Genomic DNA, 19,286 nt, shown 5'->3' on the forward strand with positions numbered 1-19,286 from the left:
ACTGCTAAAGAGGACTAAATAGTAAGGCCCGGTTCACATCTGAGCCAAAAGGATCCGGTGAGCGGATCCAGTCTCCGCTTCACCGGATCCGGATGGTTCGTCCGTGGTCCTGTTCACATAGTGAAAACGGATCTGATCAATAATTGATCGGATCTGTTTTCACTCAGCAAATACATACCTAAGCTTCAGCAGCCGGCGGTAGAGGCTTCCTTTTCTTCCGCTGTGACTACATAGCGCGCCATGTGACTAGTCACATGACGCGGAAGAAGACTGAAGCCTCTACCGCCGGCTGCTGCTGAAGCTTAGGTATGTATAAACCCTCCCTAGCCCACCCGCCTGGCTGCTGCACCCACCCCTCACCCTCCCGTCGCTAGATTCACGTCGCCCGTGCCCCCATTCCCCGTAGAATGATCCGTTTCTTCACTAGTGTAAAGAAATGTTCCGTTTCCCATTGCCCCCAGTGCTGCTGCATTTTTGTCCGGATCCGTTCCGCTAAGCAGAGCAATCCGTAAAATTAGGGCCTGCAGCAATTTTTAGGTCTGGGGACTGGAACGTATCCGTACCAACGGACGCATGTGAATGAATCCATAGGTTAACATTGGATCCATTCACATCCGTTCCGTTTCTACAGTATACGTTCCAGTTACGTTCCGGGAAAAAAAACAACGCTAATGTGAACCGGGCCTAAAAGGAGGTAATTTTATTTGCTCCTGACTCTTTTAAACACATGAGGAGACTCTTAAAATGTACCTATAGTGTAAAAAGTGCCCCAAACCGTAAGTAGGGGGAAGCTTCTGGATAATCCAGAGACATCCCGCGTCCCCTCCATCTCTCCCTTCCAGTGCTGGGACCCCTGAGGCCTGTGGACAAGGGCTTGTCTATGAAGCAATCCGGTTGAGCTCTGTCAACAAGCCCTTGTCCACAGGCTTCAGGGGTTCCCATCACTGGAACGGGGAGGTGGAGGCAGACTGAGAATCCTCTGGAAGATCCAAAGGCTTCCCTCTACTGAGGTAAATCTCACACCGCAACAGTTGCATTGTGTTCAGTGCATTGTTTTCTTGTGCTGCAATCTCATTAGGCAACAAAAATTGCCCCAGTGGTGCCGAATGTAACCTTAATACCAATGTTAACATTCCATCAACTAAAACGTCCACACTGCATGATAGGTGACCAATGTACTTGGATGTACTAGAAGTATTGTTAAATTCATTTTGTTTCCTTCCGACAGGCTGACAAAGAATTTGTATGGTCCTTATGGAAGCGTCTTCAAGTGGCCAATCCAGACTTAACCCAAGCAATATCCTTGGTTGTGGAGAGGTAAGACCGTGTGATTACTAGAAAGTCTTAGCCCAGGCATGGGCAAACTTGGCCCTCCAGCTGTTAAGGAACTACAAGTCCCACAATGCATTTGCCTTTGAGTCATGACTGTGGCTGTAAGACTCCTGCAATGCATTGTGGGACTTGTAGTTCCTTAAGAGCTGGAGGGCCAAGTTTGCCCATGCCTGCCTTAGCCACTCTCTAAAGATGAAGTCCAGCCACCCTAAAAAAATTACATATACTAAGAGTTTAAAGCCAAGCTCCAAGCAGATGTCAAAATATTTGCAATATACACTTTATTCTATTCAAGCTTACACATGTATTTTTGCATAGTGTGCCTTCAAAAATCTTTTTTTGAACCTAATCCCAGCAAGATAAGACTGAACAGCTATAGTTCTGCAGTGCTGGATATTACCATAAGAATTAATGAGGAACTTCTTTCCTGACTATATCTTGATGAATAAAATTGCTTTTTGCTAATATTACTTTAGAATTGATTTTGTGAGAGCTTACCCACTTATAAATCCTTCCTCAACCTGCTTTTAATTTTTAAAAATGTTAAATGTATTTAAGGCGGCAACATTTTACTGTTAGCAAGGCGTATCACTGTGGAATGTTTGTTTTGTGTTCTGACGTGAGCAGAAACACCTGGTCTCCCAGTATGCACTGGTTGGAGAACGCTTCATGACATCATAGCTTAGGCTGAAGATCACTTAGAGGGCTGAGTTACATGCAGCAATATATACATATTGGAAGTGTTTCTGAATGCGGAAGACAGGATAATCGATGTAGGGTGTCCTATTACATTCTTCTATATGTTGTTGCAGTGACTCTTTAAATTCTCATAAAAGGAGAGTAAAAACTTGGGCATGATCTGTTATCAAATATGGAATTTGGGACTGCTCTTTACTGTCTGTTAAAAATGGAAAGATGTTTCCTGATTAACCACTTGCCGACCGCCTACTTCATATTGGCGGCGGCAAAGTGGCAGCCCCAGGACCACGTAACGCAGATTGACGTCAGGTCCTGGGGCACTCTCTGGCCGGGGATCGCGCGCTGGGATGCGCGCGCATCCACCGGCAATAGGCTCCGCCCACCCGCGACGTCAACCCGCCGGCCAATCGGAAGCGCCGGCGGGTTTTTAACCCGACGATCCCCGGATAGGAAGCGTATAATACGCTTTGTAATGTTTACAAAGTGTATTATACAGGCTGCCTCCTGCCCTGGTGGTCCCAGTGTCCGAGGGACCACCCAGCATGGTTATATGTAAAAATACACCACAAAACACATTATACTACTTCTTCTGAGTACGGCGATACCACATGTGTGACACTTTTTTGCAGCCTAACTGTGCTAAGGGGCCCAAAGTCCAATGAGTACCTTTAGGATTCCACAGGTCATTTTGAGACATTTGGGTTCAAGACTACTCCTCACGGTTTAGGGCCCCTAAAATGCCAGGGCAGTATTGGAACCCCACAAATGACTCCATTCTAGAAAGAAGACACCCCAAGGTATTCCGTTAGGAGTATGGTGAGTTCATAGAAGATTTTATTTTTTGTCACAAGTTAGCGGAAATTGATATGTATTGTTTTTTTTTTCACAAAGTGTCATTTTCCGCTAACTTGTGACAAAAAAAAAATCTTCTATGAACTCACCATACCCCTAACGGAATACCTTGGGGTGTCTTCTTTCTAAAATGGGGTCACTTGTGGGGTTCCTATACTGCCCTGGCATTTTAGGGGCCCTAAACCGTGAGGAGTAGTCTAGAATCCAAATGCCTCAAAATGACCTGTGAATAGGACGTTAGGCCCCTTAGCGCACCTAGGTTGCAAAAAAGTGTCACACATGTGGTATCGCCGTACTCAGAAGAAGTAGTATAATGTGTTTTGAGGTGTATTTTTATACATACCCATGCTGGGTGGGAGAAATCTCTCTGTAAATGGACAATTGTGTGTAAAAAAAAATCAAATAATTGTCATTTACAGAGATATTTCTCCCACCTAGCATCTGTATGTGTAAAAATACACCCCAAAACACATTATACTACTTCTCCTGAGTACGGCGGTACCACATGTGTGGCACTTTTTTGCACCCTAAGTGCGCTAAGGGGCCCAAAGTCCAATGAGTACCTTTAGGATTTCACAGGTCATTTTGCGACATTTGGTTTCAAGACTACTCCTCGCGGTTTAGGGCCCCTAAAATGCCAGGGCAGTATAGGAACCCCACAAATGACCCCATTTTAGAAAGAAGACACCCCAAGGTATTCCGTTAGGAGTATGGTGAGTTCATAGAAGATTTTATTTTTGTCACAAGTTAGCAGAAAATGACACTTTGTGAAAAAAAACAATTCAAATCAATTTCCGCTAACTTGTGACAAAAAAAAAAAATCTTCTATGAACTCACCATCCTCCTAATGGAATACCTTGGGGTGTCTTCTTTCTAAAATTGGGTAATTTGTGGGATTCCTATACTGTCCTGGCATTTTAGGGGCCCTAAACCGCGAGGAGCAGTCTTGAAACGAAATTTCTCAAAATGACCTGTGAAATCCTAAAGGTACTCATTGGACTTTGGGCCCCTTAGCGCAGTTAGGGTGCAAAAAAGTGCCACACATGTGGTATCGCCGTACTCAGGAGAAGTAGTATAATGTGTTTTGGGGTGTATTTTTCCACATACCCATGCTGAGTGGGAGAAATATCTCTATAAATTGACAATTGTGTGTAAAAAAAATAAAACAATTGTCATTTACGGAGATATTTCTCCCACCCAGCATGGGTATGTGTAAAAATACACCCCAAAACACATTATACTACTTCTCCTGAGTACGGCAATACCACATGTGTGGCACTTTTTTGCAGCCTAACTGCGCTAAGGGGCCCAAAGTCCAATGACCATCTTTAGGCTTTACAGGGGTGCTTACAATTAGGCACTCCCCAAAATGCCAGGACAGTGAACACACCCCACAAATGACCCCATTTTGGAAAGTAGACACTTCAAGGTATTCAGAGAGTAGCATAGTGAGTCCGTGGCAGATTTCATTTTTTTTTGTCGCAAGTTAGAAGAAATGGAAACTTTTTTTTTTTTGTTTTTTTTTTGTTACAAAGTGTCATTTTCCGCTAACTTGTGACAAAAAATAAAATCTTCTATGAACTCACCATGCCTCTCACTGAATACTTTGGGATGTCTTCTTTCCAAAATGGGGTCATTTGGCTGGGATTTGTACTATCCTGGAATTTTAGCCCCTCATGAAACCTGACAGGTGCGCAGAAAAGTCAGAGATGCTTGAAAATGGGAAAATTCACTTTTGGCACCATAGTTTGTAAACGCTATAACTTTTACCCAATCCAATAAATATACACTGAATGTTTTTTTTTTTATCAAAGACATGTAGCAGAATAACTTTCGCGCTCAAATGTATAGGAAATTTTACTTTATTTGAAAAATGTCAGCACAGAAAGTTAAAAAAGTCATTTTTTTGACAAAATTCATGTCTTTTTTGATGAATATAATAAAAAGTAAAACTCGCAGCAGCAATCAAATAGCACCGAAAGAAAGCTGTATTAGTGACAAGAAAAGGAGGTAAAATTCATTTAGGTGGTAGGTTGTATGACTGAGCAATAAACCGTGAAAGCTGCAGTGGTCCGAATGGAAAAAAAGGCTCTGGTCCTTAAGGGGTTTTATGACTGCAGTCCTTAAGTGGTTAAAAAGTACCGAACACAATCTTTTTCTTAGTATGTTCATATATATGTGTGAGAAAACTCAGGGAAAAAAGTTAATTGGATAAGTGTCAATGTGTTAGGAGTTCTAATTTGTCCAAATGCCAATCGCATCTAAAGGCGCCCATTAACGGTATAATTTTTTTCACCAAATGCGATCTTTTAATGCGGTTTTTATGATCGAATTGTATACAAAATTCACAGTTTATGAAAGGAATCGATAGTGAAGGATTCTTTGGTTGATTGCTAAATTGAATAAAATCGATCCGAAAGTTGGATTTTATCATTGCTTTTGAAGAAAGAATTATTCAGCAAATGTGAACAATCGATAATTGCCTTCCGATTAGGTATGATCATTCAAATCGCATCGAAAGATCGCATTTAATGAAAAATTGTACCGTTCATGGGCACCTTAAAAGATACTTTGGCAGTTATTGCACTGTAAAATGTTTCTGAACAGTAACATTGGTTGGAAGCTTTCATGTGCTGGAGATAAAGATACATGTCTGAGCGAGTCCTGTATATAACATTGGACCTTTTGACAGATCCGTTGATCTTTACAGATGATCAGTGAGTTGCAAATCCCCTTGCATTCAAAATGCATGTAAGATTATATGCAGCTTGAAATTGGACCAATCAGAATAACTTCCTGTCAGTTTTTATCGATCCAAATTCAAACTGCATAACATATACATGAAATTTGAAGAAATTAAATGCATCTCATTGATCATTCCTATTGATCTCTGTTGCAAAAAGTGGTACGATGTTGTGTCGAATGTGAACCCAGCCTAAGTGCAGATCAAGTCTATCTAGTAAGTTTCTCTACTAGTCTCCTTACTTGTCTTGTTTTTTTAATAATTTTTATTCTTAACAGTAAAGTTGCCTTCTGAAAACAGAAGGTATTTGTAAGGGTCCAAAAAGCAGCACCGTGATGCATAATTTCAGAGCTGTAGGTGGACTCATGTAAATAAGGTAGCACTGTATTTTTTGCAGTGCTTTGTATAAACAACACTATACAATATTGAGAGTATTCTGTCTCTCACATGACTTGTCGCTCTGTATTTTTACAATACTCCCTAATGTGTCTTGGCATTTTAGCTCTACCTGGGCACGTTTCAGTATATCACATACCTATACATTACCGATGATTGTTTGTTCAGACTAGGACAGGTCTTTGGGTCATTTGCCCTTAGTTTGGGTGCACAAGCCAGCCTGTGAGCCAACCACAAAAAAGGAATACATTATTTGTTGAAATAATTGTATTGCTTCTAGCTCACCTAGATTCATTGTTTAGAGCAAGGTGAGCACACACTTAGATGCATTGTATTCCTCTGTGTAGTTATATTAAATATTCAGAAATAGAAAAATGAAAATAGTCTTTGCTGTGCAAATGAGCAAAAGCCATGGGGACCTGTGTAAACCTCCAGGTATTTCTACCAAGCCATTGTAACAGTCTATAATGTACTTTTCTACTACTTGAAAGACTATTGATCTTTGTGATATGCAAACAGGGTCACTTGTTTTCTTTGTTGCCATGTTATTCTATCACAGAACTAGGTAACAGAGGAAGCTTGCATAAATCTACCTGGACTAATCCTCTGTGTAGGATGTGTTTTGGGTAGTACTCAGCTCAGCCCCAATCATCTCTTATCCTAATTTCAGCGTGATGTGACAGTGTGCTTTGTGCATCTGTGAATTGCAATTTGCATGTTCTTAACTTTGTTATTTATTGCTAATATTGGGCATTTCCTTTCAAGTGCATCTTGATCTTCTGTTTGTGTTTTTCCATGCTTAAATACACAAATACACCTGAACTATGACAAAGCACCTACATTAAATAAGTACTGCATTTATGGTCACTATGGGACATGTGGATCTATGGCTGGGACTAGTATCAAGGTTGTAGTTAACCTCTACAAAAATTCACTATTGAGTTATTACAGTTATGCTTACTTATAACTAAGTGTGCTTAAAATAACATGAAATGAGGCTCTCATCAGTAATGCAGTACTGTATATTCTGGAGTATAAGACTACTTTTTTTACCCTCAAATCTTCTGAAAAGTCATTGGTCGTCTTATACAACGGGTGTCTTTGATGCCGTGTGATACACGATGCCCATATGGGACATGATGTCTACGCGATGCGCATACGCGGCATGCAGATGATTAATTACCGGGTGCTGGAGATTCAGCGGTCGCACATATGCTGGGGAAGAGCTCATCGCTCATGCTTTAAGGTCTGGGACGCCCAGAGTATGGAAGAAAGAGATTGCCTTGTGCCCATAAAACATGCCTCTTCCACCCGTCTGGCCCCGCCCTATCCTGTTACTGCCTCTCAGATCTCTGAGGACTGTAGTGAAACTGCGCAGGCAAGGCCAGATAGGTGAAAGAGGCCTGGTTTATGGGCACAGCACAATCTATTCTTCCTTACTGCTCTGATAAAGAGGGAGGTAGGGAGAGCTGACAAATCCTTTTAGGGAGAGGGAGAGTTGACCAATCCAACCAGTCAATCGCCTGTATACTGTTATATACTGTGTACCACATACAGTACAGCACCAGTATCTGTTTATACATAGCACCAGTATATGATGTTTTTTTTAAATTTTTATTTGGTGTGTGTTGGAGGAGGGGTAGTCTTATAAAGCGAGTATTTTCCAAACTCCTATATTTTAACTGGCACCACCAATATAAACGTAGTAGCTTTATTGTGTCATACAGATTAAAAGGCAGTCATCCAACGACAGACCGCTGTTTCGAGCTGTGTGCTCTTTATCAAGTTGTCAAAACTGCAATGAATCAACAAAAAAGAGCACACAGCTCGAAACAGCGGTCTGTCGTTGGATGACTGCCTTTTAATCTGTATGACACAATAAAGCTACTACGTTTATATTGGTGGTGCCTGCTGAAGTGATTGCTGCAAGTATCGGCTCCGGTGGTGTGGAGAGCTGTCAGCTTAGGCACGCTACCTGACCTTCCTGCTGATGGGTGCTGCTCTTAATCTAGTGACAAGTCTATATTTTAACTGGAAAAGTTGGGGGGGTCATCTTATATGCCGGAATGTACGGTATATATCCATTGCTGATTGTGTTAACGAGTTCATTAGTACCCCTTATGCATTCCTGCAAATACTTAAATGTTAAAATCACACAGCAGGAAAAATAAGAGTAAGACTTGTCGAAAAACTTAGATTCGAAAGTAAAGGTTTTTTTTCTGATTGTCCCTTGCATTATCCACATCAGATAAGATGTTGCTAATGGTCTTAGGAGTCTTCTTAAGGTGAGTACACATGTGAGTACTGATTTTGCCTGTCGGGGATCAGGACCCAATCCCCTTGGGTGACATCGCTGGGTCGACCTGTACAGACGTTTGTCAGCTTTGTAGCTGACAATGCATTCTGTAGCTTTGTGATGATGATGGAGTGGCACAAGCGTGGCGTCACTCGGCAGAACAGCGTCTTCAAGAAGTTGGCCTCCACTCAGCAAAGTTGATCCGCCGGGTGGCTCGCTTGCCGAGCAGCTGTCGCTGGTCGGAAATCTGTTCACAAGCCTGACTATCGACTGAGGTGGTCTTAATTGGCCACCTCAGCTGACTAGTCAGGTGTGTGTGTGAGGCTTTAGGCATCTTTTGCAGGGGCTGCTTTCATGCTGCACACCACTGCAGTACTAAAAGAGAAACCGTAATCAAGAATTGAACTTCATCCCAGTCAGTCGCTGATACCCCCTTTCCCATGAGAAATCTATTCCTTTTCACAAACAGACCATCAGGGTGCTCTGTATGGCTGATATTGTGGTGAAACCCCTCCCACAGGAAACTGTGAGGACCATGGTCCTGGCAGTTTCCTGTCTGTGAACCTCGTTGCATTGTGGGAAATAGCTGTTTACAGCTGTTTCCAACTGCCAAAAAAGCAAGCAGCAGATACGTCCAGTGACATTACCTTCCAGCAGTACAGCTCACTATAGATTAAGAATAATTTATATTATGAATATTCATTTTAGCAGTATGAAAGGTATATATACATTTACTGTGACATTATTTTTTTGTTGTTGTTCATTTTACCAATATCGCTATTATGCCCCTTTTAAAGAGACACTGAAGCGAGACTAAATCTCGCTTCAGGTCTTATATATAGCAGGGGCACGTGTGCCCCTGCTAAAACGCCGCTATCCCGCGGCTTAACGGGGGTCCCTTCACCCCCAACCCACCCCCCGCAAAAGTTGGTTGTAAAATGGTCGTAGGGAAAACTCTTCCTGGAGGCAGGGCTAACGGCTGCAGCCCTGCCTCCCAGCGCGTCTATCAGACGCGCATCGGCGCCTCTCCCCCGCCCCTCTCAGTGAAGGAAGACTGAGAGGGGCGGGGGAGAGGCGGAGATACGCGTCTGACAGACGCGCATTGGGCAGGGCTGCGGCGGTTAGCCCTGCCCCAACCAGGAAGTGCTCCCCCGCTGCACGGAGGGGGTTTGGGGGGACAGGGACCCCCGTTAAGCCGCGCTATAGCGGCGTTTTAGCAGGGGCACGCATGCCCCTGCTAGCTATGAGGTCTGAAGCGAGATCTATTCTCGCTTCAGACTCTCTTTAAATAACTTGAATAACTGTTTGTATGACTAATACTATTTTTGAAGAAAACCACTGGTTTGAAAAACCACAACCACCATATTTTTTTAATTTTTAGAAGTGCACAGAAAGGTTTCCATGCCATTTTAGAAAATATTTATACGGAAAGGCTGGATCCACACTATAAGCGCTTTTCTGAACGCTTGTGATTGCTGAGTGCTTTCTGAGCGCTTTTTAAAAATCATTCCCATTCACTTTCATTAAAATCACGTTAAAAATCACAGCGATCGTGCAAATTGCGTATGCGGTTATTTTAACATGATTTTACCGCAATTTTAATGAAAGTGAATGGGAGTGATTTTTAAAAAGCGCTCAGAAAGCACTCAGCAATCACAAGCGCTCAGAAAAGCGCTTATAGTGTGGATCCAGCCTAACAATACTTTATCTTTTTTCACACTTGCGTTGATGCACAGCTCAATGATGTAACACGGGCATAATCACTTTTCAAGAGGCATAAAGCACTTTATGAGCAAGCTATAAGTGTACCAACAAATTTTATGTATTTCTGTTTTGGTCCTTCTCTTTTGTATGTGTTCAAACATGTGCTGTTTTCACCACCTACTTAGTGCCCGATCGCTTGTACTTTAGGCTGTCTAGGGCTACCCTTATTACCATCCTTAATAAAGTGTTATCCATCCTTAATAAAATCGCTACATCCCTCTTAACTATCACTTGTCCTTCTTTTTGACTTATTTGTAGCATTAGCTCAGGAGATATAATAAAGTGTTTCTGAAGCAGTTTTAAATCTTTTCAGCTTCTCACAATGGCACAAACCCATAACAAAAGGAATAAAAAAAAGGCCTTGTAGCCTGCATTTTAAGTGATACAACAGCAATTGTCTATATCGAATGAAATGTTAATATCTCGTTTCATTAAACATTCCCCTAGCATCAAACACAAGTCAACATTCCATAGAGAAGCGAGAGTATTATGCAGCTCGCATGTGTGCATATCTGCATATCGGAGCACAAAATATTGACATGATAATTGCAGTCAAGCCTGAGTGAACAGTGGCCACTGGGATTTCAGCTGGTGTTGTACCAACTGGATGGTTGCTCAGGACACAGTTTGAAATTCAAGGTGCAAGTTAGCACTTTATTCAGCACAGGAAGGCATCATTTAAAATTCCTCAGGGGATACCCTGGTGAAGCGCAGATGTTAAAGCAGTCTGTTCACAAATGCTGAGTTTTTTTTTCTTTTACCCCAACGAAGATGTGTCTGTGCAAGTGTGTGTGTGTATATACATATATATATATATATATATATATATATATATATATATATATATATATATTATGATGAATTTGTGTTTTCCTTTTGCACTTCGTTTGTTTCTTTATTGTTCAGCATTTTTGTCACTGGATTCTGTAAAAGAAAATGTTTTTATAGAAAATGCTGCTTGGGATTATTTTACTTTCTTAGTGTTGAGGAATTTTCGGCCCTGGACATGGCTAAGTGTACTATAGTTCTGCAGCTGTAAAGTTGCTTGCTCATAATTGGGCTTATCTTGTTTGCTGTAAATGTGGACTGTATATCCTCGAATATAAGTCGACCTCGTGTAAAAGTTTTCACCCCCTTAACCTGAATATAAGACAGAACTCAAGTATAAGACAGCTCAGGAAAGTTAATGGCTGCAAGTAGAGACCAGGAGGCTTACTGGCTGTGCTTGGAGACTAGGAGAAATTAATAGCTACACTTGGTGACCAGGAGGGGTTAATGGGCTCTACTTGGGAACCGGGAGGGGTTAATGGCTGCTCTTGGGGACAAGGAGGGGTTAACAGCTGCAATGCATAAACTATTTCCGCCAGATCCCCATGGGCAACAATGAACCCCCTCCTGGCCCAAAGTGCAGCCAGTAACCCCTACATAAACCCACGTGTAGCAGTAACCCCCCCCCCCCCCCCTGTTCCCCAATTGCAGCCACTAACCCCAGGTTCAGCACACCCCTTAGTAATCCATTTAGCCAGTATTTGACCCCCACCACCTCCCCCTTTGGTAATCAGTTTGCCAAATATCCATCACCCCACCTCTATTTACTCATTGTGGCCAATATTCCTTGCACCCTCGGCATCCATGGTGGCCACTATTCTCCCCCTCTTAGTATTTGGTGTGACCAGTGCTCTCACGCCCCCCTCAGTACTGTACTAAGTGCAGCCAGAATCCCCTACCCCTCACTTAGTATTTGATGCAGCTAGCATTGCCACTTTTCCCAGCGTCGTTTTGGCTTTTGATAATTGTCACTATGCCCCTATGCCAGTATTCTCTCCCCCCCCCCCCAAATATTCAGTGTGGCCAGTATTGTCTCCCTCCCACCCAGTATTCAGTGCAGTGCCAGTATCCCCCCCCCCCCCACCTCAAGTACTCAGTGCAGCCAGTATATCCCCCTCCAATACACAGTGCAGCCAGTATTTACCCCTACCACACCCACCTGTGCCTAACACTAATCTCCTCTCCCTAATCTCCAATCACTGCTATCCTACTCCTAACCTATCTCCTAACACTAATCCTCTGAACAATATGTGTCAGATCCCAACGCCAATATCCAGAGCCCTTCCTATCACTTGCACCAATGTCCAGGGGTTAGCTATTGAAAGCTGAATCCTGATGGCTATGTACAGCACCTGGCAAACCATAGCCGCAATTTGTTATGGTTTATAGGGTCGCCCGTGGTAGCTGATGCCCGTGGTAGCAGCCCCGGGTGCATTATAGCTGCAGATCTATGTCTATGGGGACACCTGGTATAGCAAGCAACCAAATCAACTGATATGTATGAAGGAACCAAGTGTATCTTCTTAAAAGTGCACTTCCCACTATAGTCCAACTTTATGATGATAGTCCAACTTTATAACAATCCTTGCTCCTGCTTCTGTGCACCAGCTCTACAGAAAATATCTTTGTGCTTTATTTTCTGTACACAGGTTTGCAACCATATATTCTCAGAAAAGGAACATAAGTCATATCATAGTGCAGGCTGGCTTTTTATTCGACAGGGGGACCTCCACCCGGTAGCTAAATTTTCTGTGGTTACTATGAGGATCATCTGCCTCCACCACATGAAATCGGCCAGATTGCATGCTCACCTATTGCAATAGCTGTCCTGACCTATAGACAGTGTCAAGCGCATAAGTGACTGCCCATGGCAAAACCTCTGCTCAGCAGTCCTCTGTATTCACTTCCACTGACCCTCATGGACTCCACCGTTTATCTTGTCCTCTATTCACACTACCAACCAAGATAAGCCCAGCAATTCTCTAAAGACTGGAACCAAGTTAGAATAGTGAAAAACCTTATTTTTTAAAAAAAATTGTAGTACTACTCGCAAACATAAAAGAAACATATCATATAAGAAGCATATCAGTAGAATACAGAGGACATCACTTCTGTAGCTCACAAGGCGGGAACCCTGCTTTGCCAGCTGTAGCATGTAGCTACCTTCCCTGATACTTTGTTATATAGAGAAAGTGTGTATATCAATGCACATTAGGAACTAATACTAAATTGGATAAGATCTGTATTATATGTTGATGTGCAGAATGGGAGGTCTCGAGACAGGAAGGGTATGGGAGGAAGGGACGGGTTCTGATATGCTAATATGGGATATGGATATATATATTAGATACAGAGTTCATAGAGCGCTGGTTACAGTCCAGCCCACAGCCCCCGATAAGTCGGATGGCGAAATGCGTAGGTATGTTTAACGTGTAGGTGTGACCGGTGTGTAGAGTGGAGGAGATGTCCTCTGGATTTTATTGATATGCTTGTTTCTTCTAATGTTTGTGAGTAGTACTACAATTTTTAACAATAAATAAGGTTTAGCACTATTCTAGCTTGGTTCTAGAGAATTGCTGGGCTTATCTTGGTTGGTTGTGTGAATAGAGAAGATAAATGGTGGATTCCATGAGGGTCAGTAGAAGAGAATACATAGGAGTGCTAAGCAGAGGTGTTGCCTTGTGCAGTCACTTATGGCTTGACACTGTCTGTAGGTCGGGACGGCCATTGCAATAGGTGAGCACGCAATCTGGCTGGTGGTGGATTTCAAGTGGTGGAGCTGGGTGACCCTCATAGTAACCACAGAGCAGTAAGCTATCAGGTGGAGGTCCCCCTGTCAAATATACAGCCAGCCTGCACTATGATATGGTTTTATGTTCCTTTTCTGAGGATACGTGGATGCAAACGTGTACAGAGAAGCAAGAGCAAAGATTGTTTTTTTTCTCTATAGAGCTGCTGCGCAGAAACAAGAGCAAGGATTGTTATAGATTTGGAGTATCGGAGAAGAACACTTTTAAGTACTTTTTATGGTTTATCACACTGTGTATATATGGTAAACTGTGCAGAAGGTGCAGCAGTCCCACAAACACTAGGGAATAGGGAGTCTGTTGAAAGGGTAGTGCACCATTATTAGAGATATAGCATTTGAAGGGTATTTTCTAACAACTAAAGGCCTATCTCACATTGGTGAATGTTGTGCAATGAGAACACTGAGGCTGCATTCACACCTAGATGTGTCGCGTTGCAGCATGTATTTTTTGGGATCCAATGCAACGCATTAAGTGTGAATCCAGCCTAAACGGCAGTGGCACTTATGGAAGAATTGCAAGTACAAAGCAGCTCGCTTCAGTAGTATCTGAGTCACACACCTAATACATACAGCCAGTAGTGTCAGAACATCTGATCGGGATACTTGTATTGAATTTATGACACAATGGGTATTTTAGGCAAGAGATAAACTTAACAGCAAGTAAAGCAGCTTTTTAAAAACGGAATTAAGATTGTATCCTCAATTCCTCTGTAATTGTAGATAACTTTTTATTAGCATAACTCAGGGGTGTCAAACTCAAATACAAAGTGGGCCGAAATTGAGCTCCTCGACGTCGTCGCGGGCCAACCTCAATGTCTAGTGACGACCTCTCTCCCTTATAAAGTTCCCTGGTGTCTAATAGCCCCCCTCCATCCGATATACAGTTCTCTTGTGTCTAGTGCCCCACTCCTTCCCCTATATGCTTCCCTGGTGTCTAGTGGCCCTTCTCCCGCATCTAAACAGTTCCCTGGTGCTTATTGGTTCTCCCTCCCCTATACAATTCCCTGATGTTAAAGAGAACCCGAGGCTATCCCAAACCCCCCTAAGGTCCCCCTGCACTCTGCAATCCCTCATAAATCACAGCCACGCTGCTGACAAACAGCTTGTCAGAGCTGGCTGTGTTTATCTCTATAGTGTCAGTCTGCTGCTCTTCCCGCCTCCTGCAGAACTCCAGTCCCCGCCTGCATCCCTTCCCTCCCTGCTGATTGGAGGGAAGGGACGGGGGCAGGGACTGGAGCTATGCAGGAGGCGGGGGAGCAGCTGAGATTGACACTACAGATGTAAACACAGCCTCACAGCATGGCTGTGATTTATGAGGGATTGCAGAGTGCAGGGGGACCTTAGTGGGGTTTGAGATGGCAACAGAGGCTGGGCTGTATAGGCAGATCCAGCCTCTGTATGCAGATAACATTCTTTAAACCCACCTCGGGTTCTCTTTAAGTGGTCCTCTCTCCCTCCCTATACAGTTTCCCGGTGTCTAGTGACACTCTTTTTCCCTTATACAGTTCCCTGGTGTCTAGTGGCCCCCCCACCCTCTCCTATACAGTTCCCTGATACCTAGTGCTTTCCACCTCTCCATATTGCGTCCCTGGTGATGTGGGGCTTACCCTCCAATATAGTTGCTCTGGTGGTCCTAAGAGGGCCAAATCTAATGCAAAGCGGGGAAACCACCTGAGGAACAAATCTCATGGCTCTGAGGGCCAGATTTGGCCCACGGGCCGGAGTTTGACATGTATGGCATAACTATATTACAGCTCCAATATTTCTCTAATTTTGGGTTTCCTCTACTACAAGAGACCTATGATCTATGAAAGCACAACTTCCATTCCAGAGATATCTCAACATGTCAAAGATTTCTATACGAATGTCAAAGTTTAATCCTTAAAGTAATACATACGTTCTGTTCCAGGTAGCCCCTAGTGACAGTCAATTTTACCTCCAGGCAGAAAACCAGAAGTACAGTACAGTTAGCCCCTGATTTACGAACGACCAGTCGATACTAACGGCATGGATTCTGTGATTCTGTGGGAACAAGTTCAAACATTTTTTTTGACCAAATTGGACTTGTAGTTTTTGAGAAACTCTATTTTAAAAAAAATTCCACGAAAAAAATGGCTTTTAAACTTGTATAAGCAGGTACAGGGGGAAGAGGTGACACAAAGGGGGACACTGGAGGCACAGGGGACAGAGATGGCACAGTGTTCTGATTTAAGAACAGATTCAGGTTAACAAGAAACCGTTCGTTAACTGGGGACTACATGTAATTTCATTGAATCCGGTATCAATCCTTGAACCTGTCTACTGATCCATGTCCTGATCTACAGAGTCACATGGTGTTCTGCATCACCCACCGTGCCAAGTACCAATTTTGCCCTGAAATTGGTCGCATTGTCGGTTGGACATGCATTTTCATTCAATTTGATTATAATAATCTAATCAGATGGTCAATTGTCTGCCAAGTCGCCTGATGCATGGATACCTTTAGTGTCTCAGAATTAAAATATATTGATCGTTGTTTATCTATCCCCTGCACTTATAAGCTGTTCTCTGCGAGTCAAGAGTTTAACCCATTCGCGTTCCGTCGTTTTCACTTGAGAAATGTTCACCTCCCATTCATTAGCCTATAACTTTATCACTACTTATCAAAATGAACTGATCTATATCTTGTTTTTTTCCGCCACCAATTAGGCTTTCTTTGGGGGGTACATTTTGCTAATAGCCACTTTACTGTAAATGCATTTTAACAGGAAAAATAAGAAAAAAACGGAAAAAATCATTATTTCTCAGTTTTCAGCCATTATAGTTTTAAAATAATACATGCCTCCATAATTAAAACTCACGTATTGTATTTCCCCCTATGTCCCGGTTATTACACCGTTAAAATTATGTCCCTATCACAATGTATGGTGACAATATTTTATTTGGAAATAAAGGTGCATTTTTTCCGTTTTGCATCTATCACTATTTACAAGTTTAAAATAAAAAAAAATATATAAATATATCATCTTTACATTGATATTTAAAAAGTTTAGACCCTTAGGTAAATATTTACATGTTGTTGTTGTTTTTTTTAATTGTAATGTTTTTTTTTTATATTAAACATTTTATTTGGGTAGTTTTGGGAGGGTGGGATGTAAACTATAGGTTTATAATGTAAATGTCTGTTGATTTTTTTTTTACCTTTTAGTTGTAGTTTTACTTGAGTTTGTTTACATGAGTTTGAGTTGAGTTTGTTTACATGACGTCACTCTACGCGTAACATACGCTTAGAGCGACACATGGGGGAGGTAACAGCCAGAAAAGGCGCAGCTTCCGAGAGAAGCTGTCGCTTTTTCAGCGGGGGAGAGGAATCAGGGATCGGGCACCATAGCCCGATTCACTGATTGCCTGGCTAATGAACTGCGGGCCGGGAGCGCCCATGGTTCCTGGACGTAGTTTCTACGTCAAGGAACAAAAATAGGTTAATGGCTGTAATGCCTTATAAGTTACGGTTATGCTATAGCTTGACTAGGTCTCCCTATTGTAGTGAAACTGTCACTTGCATACCTGAATGGTTAACTCTTTCAGGCAGTGAAAGAAGAAAAAGAACACTGCCTAGTTATTTGTGTGCTTGGCACTGTATATACAGTACATGTGTCTAGTTCATCATGTCACCTTGGGTACACTTTTCATAGTTTTTGTTTGTACCCATAGGGAAATTTTTTCATAATTGTGTTTTTTATAACCTGTATGCCATGCTGGGACCTATTCTGTGCCTGCACTTTGAGGTGCCTACTGCCTACCCTTGAGATAGGTTCTACCTCCATCTCTTTTTCTCTATTTTCCTTAGTGTACCACACTTATTTCTTTTTTCCTTTTTCTCCTTTTTCTTTCCCTCTTTTGTCACCCCACTTCCTCACCCCACTTGCACTCTTTGGTACACTTGGTAACTCTCTATTGCACTGTGAGATATTGTCCAATTTTTGTGCGCTATTCAGGTTTAGGTGCTGGTCTTTAGAGCTAATAAGCCTGTATATGTAAGATTTCCTCCATATTCCATATTGACCATAGGCATTCATTAATAATTATTGATACTTATCATCATTATTATGTATGTGTGTTTTGCGTTCTAGTCTTAGACCATTTCTCACACCTTGCCTCTTTAAGGGTGCCTGCGTGGTATGGCGAGCTAGCCTGGCCCGCAGTTGTTGTTTACTGTGGGCGGGGCTGCTTTGCTTGCCATGGCAACCACGCTCTACTCTGCACAGCCGCACATCACCCTTTATACACACCGCCAGTGGATGCGCTGCCATAGGTCGCTGTGCGGTGACGTCATGGATGAAGCACGCACGCGACCTCTTGTATATGGCCGCGCATTACACTGACTATTTCCTGTTTACTGCGCATTTTTGGATCAATCATTACACGGGGGCGGGTCTTTTCCGGCGGAACGGAAGCGCGTCTCATGTTTAGACGCGCATTTAACCCCGCTGGCGTTCTTACACTCCATGCACTCACCTCGGAAGAAGCTTGGCGTAAGCCATGCAAAATGGTAGTTAGGCCGTGCACCTATTTGGCGCCCACACCTGCTGCCTCCCACCACCACCCAGGTATAACCTTTGGACACTTTTCATTATGACATGTTTTCTCTGATGTATTATCCAGTTTGTAAAACATTCACCTGCGATGCAACTTTTTGTATTCTGCCACTCAGTGTCACTATGCTATCAATAAACTGTAGTGCCAGACCTCTTCTGCTCCTTTGAGTTTTGCATTTATGAAAGTACTGCTCTTCTTGGTTAGCAAGGAAAGCCCTCAAATTGACCAAATAATGACCCGGCCAGTTCCTTCCCTTTTGAGAACTTTTGAGCCTTGCTGATCAGTGGTATTTATTGTAAGAAAAAACAATATACCTCTTGAACAGCATTTTTTTTAGGGTTATAAATCACTCATTCTTCTCCACAGACTTGATTTTCCCCAGTTTTATAGTAAAAGTGTAGCAAGTAAGATAAAATTAGAAGATTAACAAATAACATTTTAGGGCTCACTAAAATATTTAGTGACTAGTGTAGTCTGCAATATACCTCTTGAACAGCATTTTTTTTTAGGGTTATAAATCACTCATTCTTCTCCACAGACTTGATTGTTCCCCAGTTTTATAGTAAAAGTGTAGCAAGTAAGATAAAATTAGAAGATTAACAAATAACATTTTAGGGCTCACTAAAATATTTAGTGACTAGTGTAGTCTGCAATCACAGGACCTACCAGTTTCTTGCCCTGTTTATAATACATTTCCTTATGTAAACTTCAGGTTAGATTTAAAAAAATAGGTTAAGCTGAAAGCATTGTATTACTCCAATAAAATAGTCCTGAGGAATACCAGTCATGTAATGATTGTGCATGAAATGTATACCTATGGAGTTCCACTTTAAGTGTAGTTTTATGATGCAGCCTCTTAAAGCAAAAAGATAATTGAATAAGTCATTTCTCAGAAAGTGGAGAAACTGCTGTCCTCTCCGGCACTAATAAATCATTGTCATGCAATACATGTTACTGTCTCATTTTATTTGTTGACTGGTCTAAAGGGG

General features: G+C 42.3%; 1 protein-coding gene across 2 annotated transcripts in view; it reads left to right on the plus strand.

The window, feature by feature from the left end:
• CNTLN (centlein) overlaps positions 1–19,286 on the plus strand; it is a 540,427-nt gene that overhangs the window by 31,621 nt on the left and 489,520 nt on the right. For both annotated transcript variants that reach the window (XR_011020538.1, XM_068234381.1), the window contains exon 3: positions 1,229–1,317. Coding sequence is in view for 1 of the 2 variants with exons in the window: in XM_068234381.1 (XP_068090482.1) it covers positions 1,229–1,317 (89 nt within the window). In the remaining variant the exon portion in view is untranslated. The remainder of the gene's footprint in view (positions 1–1,228; positions 1,318–19,286) is intronic.

This window comes from Hyperolius riggenbachi, chromosome 1 (assembly GCF_040937935.1).
Source record: "Hyperolius riggenbachi isolate aHypRig1 chromosome 1, aHypRig1.pri, whole genome shotgun sequence".
Taxonomy (NCBI): Eukaryota; Metazoa; Chordata; class Amphibia; order Anura; family Hyperoliidae; genus Hyperolius; species Hyperolius riggenbachi.